Source organism: Chaetodon auriga, chromosome 23 (genome assembly GCF_051107435.1).
Source record: "Chaetodon auriga isolate fChaAug3 chromosome 23, fChaAug3.hap1, whole genome shotgun sequence".
In the NCBI taxonomy this organism is placed as follows: Eukaryota; Metazoa; Chordata; class Actinopteri; order Chaetodontiformes; family Chaetodontidae; genus Chaetodon; species Chaetodon auriga.
Window position 1 is genome coordinate 13,505,732 of NC_135096.1, and position 19,284 is coordinate 13,525,015.

At 44.4% G+C, this 19,284-nt stretch overlaps 3 protein-coding genes across 4 annotated transcripts; 1 reads left to right on the forward strand and 2 right to left on the reverse strand.

Annotated features, from left to right (window-relative positions):
- Window positions 1-189: 189 nt before the first annotated feature.
- On the reverse strand, window positions 190-8,379 carry atg3 (autophagy related 3). Of its 2 annotated transcripts, none has more exons than XM_076723083.1 (12): window positions 8,159-8,379; window positions 7,859-7,900; window positions 7,707-7,756; window positions 5,930-6,000; window positions 5,553-5,660; window positions 5,412-5,464; window positions 4,144-4,231; window positions 4,013-4,047; window positions 3,760-3,912; window positions 3,210-3,337; window positions 2,989-3,057; window positions 190-2,250 (listed from the first exon to the last, which is right to left on the reverse strand). In XM_076723083.1, exons 1-12 carry the CDS (start codon window positions 8,228-8,230, stop codon window positions 2,169-2,171), a joined length of 951 nt encoding a protein of 316 aa, XP_076579198.1. In that variant the 5' UTR covers window positions 8,231-8,379; the 3' UTR covers window positions 190-2,168. The 2 variants fall into 2 exon arrangements, with proteins under 2 accessions (XP_076579198.1, XP_076579197.1); XM_076723082.1 differs by having other exon boundaries at window positions 5,412-5,467; window positions 8,159-8,352.
- Window positions 8,375-12,392, forward strand: cars2 (cysteinyl-tRNA synthetase 2, mitochondrial). Its single transcript, XM_076723081.1, has 15 exons — window positions 8,375-8,824; window positions 8,907-8,957; window positions 9,042-9,159; window positions 9,245-9,316; window positions 9,413-9,518; window positions 9,594-9,674; window positions 9,794-9,923; window positions 10,274-10,407; window positions 10,577-10,644; window positions 10,731-10,797; window positions 11,052-11,190; window positions 11,318-11,441; window positions 11,537-11,635; window positions 11,778-11,984; window positions 12,081-12,392. The coding sequence occupies exons 1-15, from the start codon at window positions 8,601-8,603 to the stop codon at window positions 12,174-12,176; spliced, it is 1,716 nt and encodes a 571-aa protein (XP_076579196.1). The 5' UTR covers window positions 8,375-8,600; the 3' UTR covers window positions 12,177-12,392.
- Window positions 12,381-15,453, reverse strand: ddrgk1 (DDRGK domain containing 1). The gene is made up of 8 exons (XM_076723084.1): window positions 15,260-15,453; window positions 14,471-14,620; window positions 14,247-14,368; window positions 14,032-14,133; window positions 13,811-13,933; window positions 13,680-13,718; window positions 13,488-13,593; window positions 12,381-13,049 (listed from the first exon to the last, which is right to left on the reverse strand). Exons 1-8 carry the CDS (start codon window positions 15,345-15,347, stop codon window positions 12,889-12,891), a joined length of 891 nt encoding a protein of 296 aa, XP_076579199.1. The 5' UTR covers window positions 15,348-15,453; the 3' UTR covers window positions 12,381-12,888.
- Window positions 15,454-19,284: the final 3,831 nt, after the last annotated feature.

Consider the following 19,284-nt stretch of genomic DNA (forward strand, 5'->3'; position numbering starts at 1 on the left):
ACTTCTCCCAGAAAGGAAAATATTGTACATATATTTATTTACAAAAGCATCTAATATAGTATTGTTTGTTTTTCCTGAATATGTTTTGATTATGTAGCTGTAGTTAAGATGAACTTAGGGGGGATTTAAAGATCACCACTCCCACCACCAACCCCTCTCCAGCACCAGTAAATAAACACACAAATAGCATTGTTTGCAATATTTGGGAAACTCTTTAATGATAAATGTACATTACTTTAAAATGTTCAAGTGTTACCACTGAGTAAGTTACATCAGAAGACTGGACCAACAGGCAGTACAGAGTGGATATTTTTAACCAACAGACAACAAGGAAAATAGAGCGAGGATTACTGAAGCAGATATTTGATTTAGTTGTGTAAGTAGTGTCAGAAACATGTTACTGTAATGGACAAAATACAGTTTGTACTTTGAAACAAAATAAACCCGGAATCCACTGAAGGATTTATTGAAGTACACCGAGAAGCTTGTGACAGTAAAACAATTTTCCAAATGTTTTGCGAAACTTCTGCACAATAAAAGTCAAAGTCAACTTTCACATAGCTCCTAGACTCAACAGTTAGTGATACATCACGCTTGTCGAAGCAAAACAGACTGAAAAAAAAAAAAAGTCTCAAGGCTCTGACACAAGCTGCAGAAGATAAATCACTGTCCACAGTTGGAATAAAACACAAAAATGTAAAAGCAGACCACAAGAACCATCGGTGAATGAAAGGGCCCGACCATCAACACATTCAAAGAAAGAAGTATTAAGACAAGCTGGCATAAAGAGCTGATTTACAATAATGAGGTTCTGCCATGACTCCTGCAAAGTGCATTAGAGGGGTAGCAATAATAAGCACTGTTCTAACATGGCAACGTTATTATTAATGCTCAAGAAACTTCTATCAATGCTGCTGTCAGGTACACACATTTTAGAAAATGTTAGCAAGAAAGCACACATTTCTTATCAATAACTGTCCAAATCTACATATATATGAAGTATTTTCTTTGATATATTGAAGTTGGAGAAGAAACGGGTGCACTCAACAGCAGACAGACCAAATTAGCTGGTAAACATAGTGGAGCATTTAGCCGCTAAAGAGCCAGATATTATACTCAGGAGGTGGTAAAGACTAGTGATTATTGGACTTACATTCATCAATAACAAAAAAAAAAAAAAAAAAGAATGCGAATGTGAATGTTGCTCTGTGTTTTCTGGATCTGTTACTCGGCAAGTGTTTGCTGACATGTTAGCCGTAACAACTTTATCAGGTGATACAATATCAGTGTTGTCCTCACAGCTTGTTCTGCTGCTCGTCCAAAATCACTTCATGCAGCTTTAATGTCTCGTCACTGATACTGAAGGCAGGACAGTTTTCCACAACCCTTCCAAGTCTTACAAACTCAAGGAGCTGACAACCTCGCCCAACCAGGGTTCGTTTATTTTCTATGACATTTGAAGCAGTGAAACAGTGTGGAATGAGGTGAGTTTTAGTGACAGCGTCGGGATCTTTTTAACGACGTTCGCGAGAGCTCACCACACTGAGGTCACATTAAACCTGTAAAGAAACACGAGAGGAACAGGCGGACGTTTCGGTCGGAGCCTTGCTTGCAGTCTTACCCAGAGTGAGATGAAAAGATGGATATCAGTTTCATTTCTGTGTGTGTAGCACAGAGATAGCTTAGCACAAACACTGGAAGTAGGGGGAAACTGCTAGCCACCTTTGCAACAAGGGGAAAACGTAGTTCAACAACTGAAACTGCTAGCGAGCTAGTTACAAATTTATCAAAGTGTGTTATTTTTTACATTCTATTTAAAGAAAAAAAAAACAAGACAGCACTGAATTTGATGAAAGCTGTATTTTTAGAGCGAGGCTAGTTAGACAGACAGCAGCCATCTCTGTCCTTGACGCATACAGACTAAACTAATATTGACTTTGGGCTTAATGGAACCAAGCCTGCTTTCCAAAAGGCAAGACTGTTCCTTTAACAGACAGTTTTGTCACATACCTCCAATAATCCCCCCGTCCCACACACACAGAAAGTGTCTCAGAGTAACACTGCACAAGCCAGATTGTAATCAGACCGGATGTAATCTCAACACAGAGGCAGAAGAGCTGATCGTTCCCATGGGCAGATGTAGCGTTAGCACGGGCAGATTGATGAAGCTACATGGTGAAGTGTCTCGTGTAGTCGTATTCTATTGTGGGAATGACGGCCTGGACAAACTTGAGGAAAATCAGAAGGTACCTGGAAGTCTCGGTTAAGGAAAACACGGAGGAGCGTGGAGGGTGATTACAATACAGAACTATACTTTAACAATGTAACATTAGAGGAAATGACTGGGGCCCACACACACGCTAATGGAGTATCCAGGGTTCAACCTAGAAATAAAGATATATAGTAGTGACACAGTACAGAGGCAGAGAGAGAACAAGTGGAGAGAGAGGTATGACATTCAACACAGCATGCGCTGTAACCAACCAGAGCACTCTGAGAGTCTCTTTGTATTTGAAATTCAAACTACTTCTGCCTTGCGGTAATGTTAACCTGACAACAACAGGAAGCGACAGGCACGCCACGAATGAACAGGCTTATGTCAATTATACAGTGTGGTTTTAGGATTAGGCTTGCATTAAGACTGATTCGTTGGTTATGCCATGATGAAGAAGTGAAATTAAGTACCAGATAAATCAAGGTATTTATCATAGTGATCACACAAAAGCCATGTATCCGGCTGACTCATCATCGGCTGATTTCTATTCCTACCTCCCATATTTTCCACCTCTGAACAGGAATGCTACATAATGCATACTGCAGAAGACAAAACAGGTCATTTTCAGTGGTGCCAGCAGCACTTTTCACTTTTTTGCTTTGTTTAGTACCTCAAACTCACCACACATCCCGAGGAAACATCCTCCCGAACGAAGATTTTAAGAGCAATCAACCACAGTTGACATGTGGCAGGCGATTACCATGAAAGGATACATGTGCACTCCCAGCTCTCCTCCCCCTTCTGCCACAGTCTCAATGATCTTTTTCATCACTTCAGCATGTCTGAAAAAAACAACGTTTTTTTCAAGTGTCAGTGAAAAGACTAAAGTAAGACGGAGCCGCACTGTCACCCATGATTTAAGGCAGCGCGGTACAAATGAAGAGTGTCTTGTTCAAAGGCATGGACAACAAGGTTAGCTATTCTCCTTCCTCACCTGCAGGGGTGGACAGAGCACATGGCAGGTGGAGGAAGGTGGGGGTGGTTCTCGATGGTGACCGTCTTCTTCACGTGGTCCTGGCTGATGTCCTCGTACATCTGCTCTACAGTCAGCGGCTGCCTGTCCTGGGAAACACCACAGCGGCTTAATGAGATGCTGACAACCCCAATATTACAATATATTGCTCATGCTTTTAAAAATGTTAGCTTAGATTTTGGACTTTGCATTGGACACTGTGTTGTGATGGTTGACGGTCATTTGTTGGCGTTAGCAGGCTCCATTTCTAAGCTAATGTTAGCTAGCGTTGCAGAGTGCCGGAAAGAGGTAACATCCTTTAAGTCCTTTACATGGCAAACAGTCCACAGGCTGTTATCGGCCACCGAGAAGCCACGTTGTCGCATTGACAATACAAAAACGATTAATACATTAATACAAATGCTTCCCATCTCACGCAGAACAGATAAGAACTTCCATGCTATACGATTCCATGCTTTTTTTGGAATAAACAATGGCATCTTATGAACTCCCACTTTGCCCAGGTACATACTTCGTCATATCCAAACAGCCAGAGTCGAGGGGTCTGGTAGTATTTATCGTATGTGATGTACAGGTCATATGTTCTAGTCTGAAGGATGGCGTCTTCACTCCCAGGCTCTGCTTTGACTTTAGTTTCTACCATTTTACTGGTGTCCAGGGTTGCCTAGACAGAGAGAAGACCAGTAAGGCGGTCAGTTGGACTCACGATAAGTGATATAAGATCATACAATAGGTGATATGCTGCGACCCTCTGAAGCATCTACCTCGTCCGTTTCCAACAGGCCACTTTCCTCGTATTCTGAAAAGACAGCATTAAGGACAACATGAGCTTAAGTACAGGCTGTTTGAAAGAAACTGCTTCACTACTGGACAGATATGAGTAAGATCTAAATACCTTCCATATCTGCTGCTTCTCCATCTTCATCGTCTTCATCATCATCATCTTCACAACATGCTGCAGACGTGGCATTCATATTCTTGTCCTAGAGGAATTCATAAAAGAGCCTATTTGCGACTACGCACGTCAACTAACTGCAATCGAAACAAAATAGTCATACTATGAATGTAAATGATGTTCTAATGAACATCAAACGACGAGACACCATTTTAAAGGGTCTTTTCATGAACCTAAGGTTGAAAACAGTTGTTTTTTTCCACGTCCAGCAGTTACAGAGCAACATGATCATTCAGTTGGAGATGTGTTTGTGTCCACTTGATGAATGCAAGTCCAACATTCACGAACTCATTTTTGGTCTCTCCCACCGCTAGTTGTCATCGGGCTGCTAAATGTTCCACTGTGTTAACCAGCTAGTCTATTTTCTGAGCAGGTAGTGAACAGAGGGCTTCACAGCTTTGTTTCTGAAAGCAGTTGCCTGTAGCAGTCGAAAATGGTGCTATGAGAGCGATGAGAGTGAAGCTGGGAAACACGTCCCATCACCCTCTGTGACTCCACTATTGACACTGTGGAGTCTTTCCGCTTCCTGGGAACTATCATCTCCCAGGACCTCAAGTGGGAGCTGAACATCAGCTCCCTCATCAACAAAGCACAGCAGACGATGTACTTCCTGCGGCAGCTGAAGAAATTCAGTCTGCCAAAGACAATGATGGTGCACTTCTACACAGCCATCATTGAGTCCATCGTCACCTCCTCCATCACCATCTGGTACGCTGCTGCCACCGCCAAGGACAAGGGCAGACTGCAGCGTGTCAGGTGATCGACTGCTATCTCCCGTCTCTCCAGGACCTGTACGCCTCCAGGACCCTGAGCATTGCAGGAAAGATTGTGGCTGATCCCTCCCACCCCGGACATAAACTCTTTGAGACACTCCCCTCTGGCAGGGGGCTGCGGTCCATCAGGACCAAAACCTCACGCCACAAGAACAGTTTTTTCCCGTCTGCTGTCAGCCTTATCAACAAGGGCCGGAAGCCCCCCCAACACTCCTCTCACTCCACCTCTGCCTCATCTTGTCACATTGACATTGCCATAACTCTGTGCGTTACATTAACGCTCAGTTTGGACTTCTTTCTGGGTATTTTTCACAGTGTCATTTGATATATTGTTATCATAAAAATCTTGATTATAGCTGCTATTAGTGTACTAAACTAAAATTTCAAATTGCATTCAGAATAAACGTGAATTTGAAGCAAATACATGAAGCATACCTTGTTATTGTCCAGTGAAATTTCTCGCACAGCATCTGTGACTCCTAACACTCCTGCTGACACACATCATTCAGAAGCATTGTTACGAAAACGAATTTTGCAATACATGCAGTACATGGATGATGAGAAACGGTGTCCAACCTGAGTTGTGGTAAGTGTCCACCCAGCCCCCATCTCCATCATCCTCCTCTATGATGGCTTCCAGCTCATCTGAATACTCCATCTGTTTACAACGCTTGTAACAGGGAACTGTGGGCAGTAAAGGAAGTACAGTAAAAAGGCGCAGGTCTCACTGATAAGGTAAAATACGGTTGGTAATAATGATGGTGGAGCTTTCCTACAAAAATCTTCTTTGGTAGCTGCTAAAGCACATTTACGTGATTCTTTGGAAGAAGAAATTACAACTGCCTCAGTTTTATATTCCCTCTAAAATTCTTTATGGTTCTATTTCATCCACACTGTCATTCAAAGATGTTTCTCACTGATTCAGCGGTCCCCACTTTAAATCCCCCTCTTACCGTTGCGCGTCAGCAGAAACTGTTTATCCTGGGGCAAATATGGCTTCACCTTGACCTCTTCCCCAGTGGCCCTGAAGGGACATGAATCATAAACATTAACACATATTTAAGGGTATTGTGCTCATTATACTGTTACTAAAAACAAGAAACTAAACCGTCCTCTTTTAAACTTAATTCACAGAATTCTTTTTTCTATAAACCACTGTTTCGGTTTTCTTCCATATTTCTTTAAAAGAAGCTGAATGACTAAAATGGAAAGAGTTTTATGCCACTAAGATGCCAGAGGGAGAACAAAGGCAACACATGTCATAAAATAAAATAATAAAATAAAATAATAATAAGGGCGGCACAGTGGCGCATGACATCAGGTAGTGCGCGTGCCTCACAGCACTACCTGCTGCTGCAGCTGCAGCACAGCACAGCAAGAAGGTCGCCGGTTCGATCCCCGGGTTGGGCAGGGCCTTTCTGAGTGAAGTTTGCATGTTCTTCCCGTGCATGCGTGGATTCTCTCCGTGCACTCCGGCATCCTCCCACAGACCAGAAAACATGCTCATTAGGTTAACTGGTGACTCTAAATTGTCCTTAGGTGTGAGTGTGAGTGTGAATGGTTGTCTGTCTGTATATGTTGCCCTGCAATCGACTGGCGACCAGTTCAGGGTGTACCCTGCCTCTCGCCCGCTGACAGCTGGCTCCAGCCCCCCGCAACCCCGAAAGGGACAGGCGGTACAGAAGATGAATGAATGAATAAAATAATAATTCAGACGACACCATTCTAGCCTGACTTTGAGATGATTTTATCGTGGCTGACAAATTACCAGTGAACGACAATCTGTACTCGCGTAGTGTATTCGTCGCAATTGCTATGCAGATGCTGCCCAGTAGATGTACAAATAATGACCAAATGCTCAACAAGACCGCTAGCGTCACACTCAACGCTTCTGTCAGTTTGACTGACAGTTGCTTCGTCCACCACCCTGATGACCTCTGACGTCATGCGCGATCCTAGAATAAGACGTGCCGTGATCGATAGGGGTCATACATGCAGTTTGTCAGTCACCCGACCAAGACACAGCAAGAGCTTATGGCAGTGCATCGTGTAGTTTGAACCAGGTCTTAATAATCAAGAACTCATGTAAACACTCTACCAATACTAAGACTCTCAGTCTCCCAATTTCCTAATGGACACAGTCACCACAGGTCAAAATCAATGAAAATACGCCTATTTCAGTCTACTCCAGAACATCTTCCCACAGGTTTAACCTCACTGTGTTTTTTATCTGTGTGGGCACAGCTCGAAGCTGCTCTGGGAAAAAAAAAAACATCCTGTTGTGAGGGTTGAAAAAACAAAAAAACAAAAAACAAACACCACACCACCACCGCAAGAATGAATAACAAGAGGTAGAAAATGAAACCCAATGAAAAATATGTAGCTTTATAACAAGGATAACAAGCTATATAGATATCTATAGTTAGTGTGCTTAAGAGCTTACGGGCATAATTGGCAAAGGCTGCATCCCCTTGAATCTTTGATCTGAATCCAGGACAGCACCAAGGCTGTAAACTCAGATTTAATCCAGTGAATTGTCCCAGATTATTATTACAGTACAGTAATAATAAGTAGTACAGTTTTTACTGCCAAAGGACAAGTTAGTCATGGAGTCTATCGCTGCAGTATCATTCAGTTCAGCAGAGATGTCCAGCTGTGTATGTAGTAAAAACAAACACTACAACCATACAATAATATTTATCTGCAATTCAGCTCCAAGTAGACACTCACCATTTCCATGTGGGACAATGGTGGACCAAGTGATCTCCAGCAGCTACAAACTAAAATACAAGAAGAGAGGAATTGTGAACCATAGGTTGTACAGTACTAGCAAAAGATAAAATATAGAATCCAAATTTGGAGATTAAAGAGCATGTCTTCACCTCCTCTGGTGTAATGACTCCAGTCTCTTTAAATTTCGATTCCTGCGATTAAAAATAAAACCAAAACTGCATTTTAAAGGGATATCCGGTGTACTGCGCATTTAGCAATACTGTGCAAAATATTCATTGAGGATCGATATTCCATTAGGTCTGCTAGCTTGAATCTAATCAGTGCTTTATCGTTTAAATAACAGTAATAAAAATGAATATCGTGGCGCACGTTACTGTAAGATACCAGATAGCACTGATCATCTGTTCATGTGTTTATGACATCTCGCTAGCTCATGTCATGAAGTTTACCTTCAACACTGGAGTAAGAAACTCAGCCACTCCTAGAGCCGTGCCTTTCACCGTGTTTATGACGTTCTGCATCTTGCTGAGGGTCCTTTGGATAAAACGCGAGGCTCCTCTCAACCCGTCCTGTCAAAAAACAGAATTATTTTGACATAGCTACTTTAGCAAGAGTGCCAGTAAGAGCTAATCACATGACACGTCCGAACGCTTCCGGTACCAGACACTCGCGAGAGGTGGGGAGGTGACGCGCATGAAAACTCGGGGTGAAAGCGCGTGTAGTTTGACAGGGTCCGTTGCTACAGCTGGTAATGTCGCAGTGTTCGCTGTGTTAATGTACAAGCATATGTATAAATATATAGATATACATATAGATATATATACAGTGTATGTATCTAAAGTGCGCGTCGAGTGGCTAAGCTAAGCTAGCAGTGCGTATGCCGCTCTCAGAATGTGGAGGTACCCAGTCAGGTCAATGTTATGGAAAGCGAAGGTCTTCCGCGGTGCTTCCTGTATAGCTAACGCTATCAAATCCAGATTTGCTGGATCCTGTTGCGGTGCTTCGGGCAAAAAATGGATTAGACCCAGTGGCTTTGACTCGGGTTTGAAGACTTTCAACAGCCTGACCAAACAGAAAGAGCCCCTCGTTCTGGCCAGAGAGGGAGTAGCTACCTGGTAATGTATATCGTTAAATGACTGATGGACACCGTGTGTATTCATAGCAGCATAATAACGCAGTATTGTGCATGTGTCTCAGGTACAGCTGTGGGCCCACCGTGTACGACCATGCCCACCTGGGTCACGCATGGTATTTATACAACCTTAAACACCTTTTTGCACAAGTTTAAGGTTGTAAAATGAGATCAGCTGTTTTCCTTATGTCTTGTCACAGCTCTTACGTCAGGTTTGATATCATTCAGAGGATTCTGTCCAGGTGGTTCGGAATCACCGTCATCCACGCGATGGTGATCACTGACATCGATGACAAGATCATCAAAAGAAGCTGGGAGGTGAGATCACAGGAGTGTGAAAACCACTGATTCTTATGCTTGCTTTTATTATCAACCATGTTCATTTGTTTGCTTCGTTTTACAGGAAAATGTTTCCCCAGCCGTCATCGCCGCGATGTATGAGGATGAATTCAAGAGGGACATGTTGTCATTGAAGGTGTATGATTAGATCAGAGTTTTCCACATATCAGTGTTCGATGAATGGTGAATTGTTAATCGATAACATGCTTTGTCATCTGCCATTGCTTTTGAGGTGATTCCTCCTGCAGTGTATTTAAGAGTCACCGAGAACGTGCATCACATTGTCACATTTATCGAGAGGATCATTGAAAACGGACACGCTTACGCCACAAAAGAAGGTGAGTATCTCGCAGCTGATTGTTATTTCTCTCGTGAGATAAGTCCTCGACGTTTGTCAAATGCTCTGCTTGCAGGCGACGTGTATTTCGACATCCAGTCCATTGGTGATCGCTACGGCAAGTTTGTGGGAGCCGTGAATGCTCAAGGAGAACCCGGTAAGCGTTTCTGTCTGCTCCAGTCAGCTCAGTGTACCCTCAAACATTCAGAAATGTGGCTTTTTGAGACCCATGGGCACTCTGATCCCTGCCACTGCTTGTTCTGCATGGCTCTCCAGGCAGCGCAAATAAACGAGACTCAAGGGATTTCGCCCTTTGGAAGCAGTCCAAGCCTAAGGAACCATACTGGGAATCTCCATGGGGCAGAGGAAGACCTGGCTGGCATATTGAATGCTCCGCCATCGCAAGGTTTGGATTTACATCATACTGTGTGGCAGTCTGTCCTTGGGCCTTCCTGAGGATGCAGAGTCAACATAACCAAGCCCTCAGTGCATAAAGAAAAGGCTCCATAAGCAGAATTATTGATGATTGAACCGTTGCATGGCTAACCTCCTAAATTAGGTGGCTGAAAAAATGGAGGTTCTAAGGTTCAGGTGTTGTTGAAACTGTTTTAAAGAGGCATGCATGATCATTTTGGAGGATGCAGTTTGGATTTTGTTGGCTTAAGTTGCATTAGGTGAAGTGTTTATAGGCCTGTTTGCAGTGCACTGACGTGTCAAGGACAGACTCAGTCGACAGTGTCTCTGTGGTGGTTTCAGCTTGGTGTTTGGGAGTCAGCTGGATATCCACTCTGGAGGCATCGACCTGGCCTTTCCTCACCACGAGAATGAGGTCGCTCAGAGCGAAGCCTATCATCAGTGTGATCAGTGGGCAAACTACTTCCTGCACTCAGGTAAATCCTAAAATCCCCCTGCAGTTCACAGGTTCATCAAAAAGACTCATTTACATATCATCTAATTATGTGTACCATGTCAATTCAAGTGGCTTCACCCCTAAAGATGACCCAGCTCAGTGTTTCTGTTTTTGAATAAGCATGCCTGATTGGTTGTTACTGTTTTTAGGGCACTTACACCTCAAAGACAGCGCAGAGAAAATGTCTAAATCTTTAAAGAACTATGTCACAATCAAGGTAAAGTCTTGATATATAATCTCGATATATACGTTCCATGTTGTGTTTTGAGGTTTCTACATTGAAGCCTTTTCGTCTTCCATCAGGACTTCCTGCAGTCTTACTCGGCCAATGAGTTCCGGATGTTTTGTCTTTTGAGCAATTACAGATCAGGTGGGAAAAACAACAATGTTTTTGTTGATGATGATGTTTTTATGGACAATACAGAGGTGATACAGATGAAACTATATACAGTTTCCGGGCTCTTTTGCCCAGTGCAATGTGATATGAAAGCAAAAACATTCTGAATCCACATAAAAAAGTAAATGTTTTCATGATTTGTTCAACTGAAAAACCAGGATGTGGACTTTGCAGATTCATTGCGGTAAGATATTAAGATTTCATGATTCACGGCGGTGTCTCCACAGCGATTAACTACAGTGAGAGCAGCATGTCAGAGGCTCAGACCTCACTGAGAACCATCTCCACCTTCATCCACGATGCTCAGGCCTACATGAAGGGTCACCTGCAGTGTTCACCTGTCCAGGAAGCTTTGCTCTGGGAGAGGTATTATCTGTCTTCATCACATGTGCTTCAGTTTCTGCAGTGCTGTGCTCCGTTTTCAGTGTTCCACCATGTTCTAGTTATTAGCTTCATCTGATCGGGAGAGGCCGTTGTCTCACGTTTCTTTTAGGTTGGCTGAGACTAAATCCAGCGTGGCGAAAGCACTTGCCGAAGACTTCAATACCCCACATGCCATCAGTGCTGTCATGAATCTGGTTTATCATGCAAATTGCCAACTTCAGCCTGTTTCCAAGGTAAAACTGGCATGGGAGCAGGCACAAGTGGTCACAGGTGTCAAATGATCCATTGTCAGTGAATAACTGTGCGTGTGTGAACCGTCTCTGTTCAGTCCAGCGGAGCGCCGCGGAGTCCTGCAGTGTTTGCAGCAATGATCAGCTACATCGGAGACGTCTTGGACATGTTTGGGATCGATCAGCTGCCCAGCAAGGTCAGGGATGTCATACAGATTTTGGAGCAGGACAGTGTATGTGGGATTAAAGATAATGATCTACAGTGTGTGTGCTCGTGTTGATGAAGGAACATGTCACCCAGCGCGACAGTGTTGCTCACTGATTATTTGTCCTGTGCAGGAGGCAGATGTGGTGAGTCATTACGGGCGTCTAGAGGGCGTTGTGGAGCAGCTGGCTCGTTTCAGAAGTGAAGTGCGAGCGTTTGCGCTTACTCGTTCCACCGCTGGATCCCCCAACAAGCCTGAAATTCACCCAGAGAGAATCCCCCTCCTCAAAGCCTGTGACACCCTCAGAAATGACCTGGCACCCCTGGGTGTGCTGATAAAGGTACACCTGGTTGGTTCCCACTGAAATGCAAACTGGTATTTTACAGTCTGAATAGTTTACAGGGCGATTGATCTGATTTATTTTTCATGGTTTTAGGACAGAGGAGCCACCTCGACATGGGAGATAACTCAGGGAAAACAGAGTGAGAAAGGACAGAGAGTCCAGGATAAAGACGAGGAGACATCCAGCTGAAATCCAGCTCAGCCTCTGAGACTGATTTGTTTGGGCTTGTGGACTCAGCTTCAACTGAAAAAAAAACACGAGACCAAACCACCCTGATTTCACAACAACAGAAACTAATTCCAGGTTTAACGTCTGATGTGTCTGTCATCAGCGTGTGCATTCTTATAGTCCTTGTTTCATTGGTCACAAGGTAGATTATGTAATAAAATGTGTCTATTTAGTTCATTTTCTGTTATTAGTTGCATTTTTATGGTGCAGATTTTGTTATCCCACTAATCCCATACCACAGTGATGTGGAGACGATGTTCTCCTCCACCCCAGTATTAATACTCGGCCCCACATCAGGACCTGTGCGGATCCCACGGGATTAAGATTAGCGTCCAATCGAATGAATATTAAAAGTTCTCACATTTTGGGAAGTGTCACCCGGAGTGAGATTAGAAGACTGGTACTTTGTGCTACACGCAAATCCCTGCAAAAATGACACGAGTAAGCTAAAAAACGTAGATCGCATTGAAAGGCAAACGTGAGAGGCGGCCACCTAGACTCGTACCAACTCCGATGGATTTAAGGGTCAAGTCATACAGCGATGGACGCGGCTTGTCGGGTGTAAAGTTCTGTTTAATTCACCAGCAGCGTATTGCAATTTTCACACAGATCTGAGTTGTGATTATTCTCACGGAAACTGTCATTCAGGGGTCGCGTGGCATCAAGGCGTCTGTCAGGCGGCGCTGCGGCTCTCAGGCATCAGGTTTATCAGAGAGTTGCTGGCCTGAGCCAGTTCTGTGATGGACACTCTGCCTCTCTGTCGGATGAACTGAGCCACTGAGTCCAGCTCTTCTGGAGTGATGGATATAAACTTCCCTCTGTCATCAATCACGCCTGCAGGAAACATACAACACATGCTATCATAGAGGATATAATAATGATGATAATAAGCTATAATTTGAAGATCCCTACTTCACGATGGTCAATATCAAACTGTAATCTCGACCACACGCTGCTGTTAATTGCTGAAGTTGTGCATACTTTACACTGAAAACTGACAGAGCCAGATTATCAAGTGATGACAACGGAGCCAACATGATGCATTCAAATACACCCCAGCTCATCAGTGCTGCAGCGCCACATTTTCATAGATCTTTCACACAATTTGTTTGCTTGTGTTGCTGCTGATGTCCCCTGAATGCAGCTGAGTCATGCTCCGTCATGTCTCATGCGGTGTGCGACCATTACGGCAGGGCCCGTGGATGACAGTGAAGCGGCGCCACAGTCTGCCTGACACAGTGTCTTTTAGGAAGCACCCCCGGTCACACTAACCTGTGAGGGAGCCTTCAGCCAGCAGGTCCTGCAGTCTGCTAATGGCGTCCTGTGTCCTCATCCCAAAATGAGAAGCCAAGTCCTCCAGGAGAACCACCTTAGAGCTCTGCAGCAGAGAGGAGACACTGCTTAAAACACTGCATTCAGACACTTCAGTGCAGCTCGGAGCGGGCGGAGTGTTCCAGGTCTCACCTCGATGTACTGAATGAATTCTTGCAGCAGGTTGCGTGACTGAGAATGAAGAACACAAACACTTGTTATAATTCAAATATGTCATTGAGAAATTGGACATTAAAATGACATGAGCTCAGCTGCTGTGTGACCTGGTCCTCAGTGAGCTGCTCCTCCTCTCCCTGGTCCTCTATGATGAAGGATGCCTTCAGTCTTAAGTACTCCTCCTCCTCCCGTCTCTCCTGCTCCTCTTTAGCCCGGCGCTCGTCCTCCTCCTGAATAAACGCCAGTGAAAGAGTCTCAGTATCTCCTTGCATGAACGCACAGGGAGGAAACAGCTGGTGAGAGGTGTGTGTATGTGCGTGTATGTGACCTGTTTCTGTTCCAGCAGTCGTTCTCTCTCTTCCTCCTGACGTCTCTCCTGCTCTCTGAGCTCCTGCATCCTCTTCCTCTCCTCCCTCTCCTCCAGCTCCACCTGTTTGAGGAGTTTTAAAAGCAGACGGCCTGGTTTAAGTCGATGTCATTATCGCTTTTCCTGACTGCATTCTCAAAGCCAGCTTCGAATGATGTGCAGTGTGGACCTCTCACCTCTCTCTGTGCTTTCTTAGCCTGCTTCTCCTCCAGCTTCTTCTGTTTCTTGGCTCCAACTTTTGCTGCTGCCTGGAAGCCTGCCTGCTCCACCTCTTCTTCTTCTTCCCGACGCTCCCCCTCTGAAATCGATAGCACACTTGTTGCATGTCCGTTGGAAGCTGAGAAAAAGCTTATTATAAAACACAGAACGCAGACGTCATGTATGAATGTTCATCACTGACCATCTTCCACAGCTTCTCTCTGTGGCCGTCGGTTAGCCATCACTGCAGCGAGGTTCCTCCTCCTGCGAGGCATACCGGCTCCTCGCTCCTCTGCTGCCCGCTGAGGGGGCCCCGCCGCCCGGATAACATCCCTCCGCTGCTCCTCATCAGCTAACCATGGAGAGGATACATAACACATCATACTACTGCCTATACAATACATGTTGCATGTGTATAGACTTTAAAGCACTGATATCAGATCAGTACATGGTATCAGTCAAAACTCATGAAGTTGGGGCCCTGGAACTGCTGGATCAGTGCTAAGGCATTGTTCAGTCACAGAATTAAAAACAGTCATTAAAAACGCAGCAATTTATGGTTCCTGACATGAAACAGGATGTCCTCATCAGGTCTAACGTAAAGCTGTCAGGTCTGACGTAAAGTTACTGTTCCTCTTATATTTCCTATTAAGCATTTGCCCATCCTGAGTCACGACCACACGCTTTTCTTCTGAATGTAGTTTGCAGTAAAATTTGTTTTTAGTGTGCTTATGGCTTCACCGGCAGCTCACGTGGCCCGCTAAGACAGATGCTGACATCATCATAACAAACGTAACGACAGCTGAAAAGTTGTTAGCTTGACAATGCGTTCTTCTCTTATACATTTACAATAGTGTCATAAATATGCCACCTTATCGAAAACGTCAACATGTAAACCTTATTTTAAAGCAACTGCGTGTTAAATATGAACGTTACGTTGACTGTTGACGTTAGCTCACCAGTTTCTGGCGTTAGCTCTCGCGCTCCTTACCTTCCTGCGTTTTCCTCCGCACCTTCAACGCAAACAAAATCAGAACGACGAGGATAGCAGCAGCTCCTAGATACAGTGCAATGTCCATAGCTGTTCTGAAAATCCACTAAAACACTAAATATAAATTAATGTCCACATAGAAGTAAGCCAAGGTCCAGCTGTGGACTGCGAAGGCCCGTGCTCTCCTTTGATTATTGACGGAGCGCAAACCGTCGTAGAGGTCACGTACTGCCACCTACTGTATCGGAGTATGTATGACAGCGTTTATACATACAGTATAATATACTACATATTTACAGTATAATGTCTATAATGCCTTCACAAGCAGACATTTTTTTCGACAGAAATATTGTACTTCTCCAAAAATCCTACATTTAATACTAGAGCAATCTGAAAAAGTGTTTTCAACCCAAGCATGATGCAAAATACATGCGTAATATGGAGTATGGAGTCTTGAAGAAATACATTAAGTAGCAGTTTAGTTCTACATAATTTTTTTTTTTTATATATATAAAACGTGTTTAAATGAACAAAAAATAATGCCATCTTTGCAGATCTGAAGAGCCCACTCAGCAAGCGCAGCAGTTTGTCCTGCTTCCAGGTAACATGCAGTGCAGTTTGACACTCACTAGGTGGCAGGCACGCTGCCTCTGCAGGAGTCACCTCAATTGCTGACACACTGACGCGTATGACTGTGTGTGCGGCCTGTGAGAAACATCCTCTCTCTCTCTCTCTCTCTCTCTCTCTCTCTCTCACACACACACACACACACACACACACACACACACACACACACACATACACCTCATCCATCAAGTCAGAGGGTAACATTCATAGCACTGCACCCTGCATAATAAATAACTACCTGAAAGCATCACCCACTGCTTCACAATGATAGTATTGCATCTAAATACTGAAAATACTGTGATAACGTGTCAATGAAAATACACCGAAACTGCAACCGTGAAAACAAAAAGTCACCTGCCTAGAGATTTGGTGGCCCTTGGGAAAGCAAGTGTGTAATTTTGATATATCAACATGTAAGCAACATTTTACTGTCTGTTGGAGCTACTTTTAACTGCAGTTAGCTAGTTTAGCTCAATGGTTCCAAACTACGATTTGAGCCCCTCGAAGGGGTCACAAGATAAACCTTGTGAGGTAGGATGGACTACTCTGGAGTCCAGAGATGTGGCTGGGGATCCGGCCCAGATTCTGGGAGCTGGAGTGCAGCACCAGAGACCAGCAGCAGGAGATCTGAGCTGGAGGCAGGCAACAGGGCGGCAGAGCTGGAGGCCGGCTAAAGCACATCAGGCCTGGAGAACAGCGTCAGGGCTGCGGGGATGAAGGCTAGAAGCTGGGAAATGAGCAGGTGATTCACCGCAGCCTGGCAAAAAGGCTTTCCACTGTTGTTCTGACTGCACCAGAGGACCAGGTGTTAAACCTCCCACCTATATGTAGACTTGTCACCATCTTGGATGAGGCCAATGACCTTTGTGTCATCTGCAAGCTTCAGGAGTTTAACAGACGGGTCTCCTGAGGCGCAGTGGTTGGTGTCGAGGAAGAAGAGCAAAAATGAAAATTAAAAAAAAAATCAGAAAAAATTTCTGGCTCGATGAAAAGTTCCGCCCAACTGTGTTGTATCAGAGAGGGGCAGCTCAAAATGTGGTAAATAATCTAAAACAAAGAAAGTACCAGAGAGCGCAGCAGCGAGGAGGCCATCTGCAGCGCCATCTTATTCAATTTTAAAATTTGCCCTTGACTTTGGAGATTGTAGTTTAACAAAATAATTTGATTAATTCTACCTTGGCTCTCAAGGGAGCCCTGTTTTTGGGGGTGTGGGACAGCAGAATATGCATGCCTCACTGACCCCTGCATGAAGTCAGCGAGGCAGCAAGCCCGGATAAATGGATTGTTCCTCTCCAACACTGGAAAATGCACCCCCAAACCTCTGGACCTGCAGACACAACTTTTGTTGGCGCTGTGGTACACTAAAATCCATGTGCCTTATGTGACAAAAAGCTTGACTTTTACCAATGCACAGGTAAGCCTTGTCCCATTTGGTAAGATACTTGCATAAACTTTTATCCTTTTTCACAGGTACCCCATCCCTTTAACGTCAGTTTCCCCCTGTTTCTTCTTTTTGTTTTATTGGCCCGTGCAGTTTGAGTGAATGCCCTCTCATCAATAGACGTTACAGCAAATATTCTATATACTGCCGCCTGCTGTACCGGAGGAGAATGTAGCAGCACATCAAATGGGCAGTTATGCCATCCATCAACATTACAGCCACCCTTTTTTTTTTTAAGGGATTGAAGGGAAAATATTTGAACAGTACAACATAGAAATACAGTGGGAGAGGTTGACAGGTTTGCACCAGACCCCTTTCATGTCAGCACTTTCTATACAAACACACAGTCACGTGTCTTTCTTAAGAGATGCATGCACAGTTTTGTAGAAATTATGAAATAAATAGTAGTGATGTGTTTAATAAGAAGAATCCTTCGGTTGCCTGGGTGAAAAAAAATGAACCACTGTAAATGCAAGAGCGTAACGAGTTCATCGTGACACATCATATCTGAATGTAGGATAGCAAAGTGCAGTGAACTCATTCTCTGCTCGTGCAGCAGGAGCCGAAAGAATGTCCCAGTCAGCAGTTTTCTCAGTCAGAGAACAGCAGCAGAACATAAGAATAGGACAGAAGAGCACAGACGAAAGTGAGGACGAACTAATCGTTTAATCTCCTCTCCCACAGAAGGATGTGAGGCTCCACTGGGTGTGACAGTACTTTTCCGTCACCGGTGACACCTGGAGGACAAAGCCTCCTTCTGGAGCACCCACTGCAACCTGATACACTCTCTCTCTCTTATTTTTTTTCCCCTGTGTATGTGTGTATGTTCCATCTTGTACATGGAAATGTTCTGTTGTTACTAATAACACTTTTCATGCTGGTAAAAAAGACCTGTGTGTGTGTGTGTGTGTGTGTGTGTGTGTGTGTGTGTGTGTGTGAGTGAGTGTGTGTGTGTGTGTGTGTGTGTGTGTGTGTGTTTGTTTGTGTGTGCGAAAGCATATTACTCATGTTGTGGGGGACATAAATCTGTTTACACAGTCACATTGTGGTCTGCCTTAGGAGGACAAAATGCAAGTCCCCATGACATAAATGAGAAATTTTTAGGGTGAACACTGACGGTGAGGGTGAGGGTTAGGCAAGTACGGTTAAGGTTAAGGCAAGTCTGCAGGAGATTAATATAATGTCCTCAAAAGTGATGCAAACACGACTCAACTGTGTGTGGCTGCAGGATATTTACTCCAGTAATTACAATGACAGTGCATTATGTCCCCAGACTTACTGCCTGCACAGACATGTGTCACTATGATGAGAAGCTGTGAAGAATTAGTGTATCCCAACAGCAATCCTCTGCTCTATATTGTGTTTTACTGTGTAAATGTGTCTCTGCTTACAGATAAGCGCGATTGTATTTGGACAATGAACTGATTCTCATGATGATCTGCTCGCCCGATGCTATCGTATGGTATGCAAAGAATGTATGCATGGCTGAAACGGCCTGGAATTGAAGGTGAGCATTCGAAGGACACTACACTTGCCGCAGTCCTTATTTCCTGGTTCACTGCTCAGGTGATCTACGGGGGGCGGAGATTACTGCAGCTCCTCTTATAGGATGGTGTTGTGGGGGAAAAACTGCAATGTACATAGAAGTTGTTGTGGGAACATGACTGATGTCCCCTGTTTCTATGTCAAGCCTCCAGAGGTCAGTGTGGCCTCAGTCTTATGTGAAGGGAGCAGAGCCAGGATCAGTTAAGCAGACTGTGCAGGTGTAGTAGTGGGGATGTAGTCATGCAGACGCAGAGAGGAAGTAGTAGTAAGGAGGGGGCTGGACAGAGAGCCTGGACGAGGGAGACAGGAAGAGCTGCAGTGTTCTGCAGGGACAAGGTGACTCCTCCGCATAACAGATCTGTTCACGAATGAAACCTGATCAAAGTCCACACACACCTGTGCAGTCACAGGG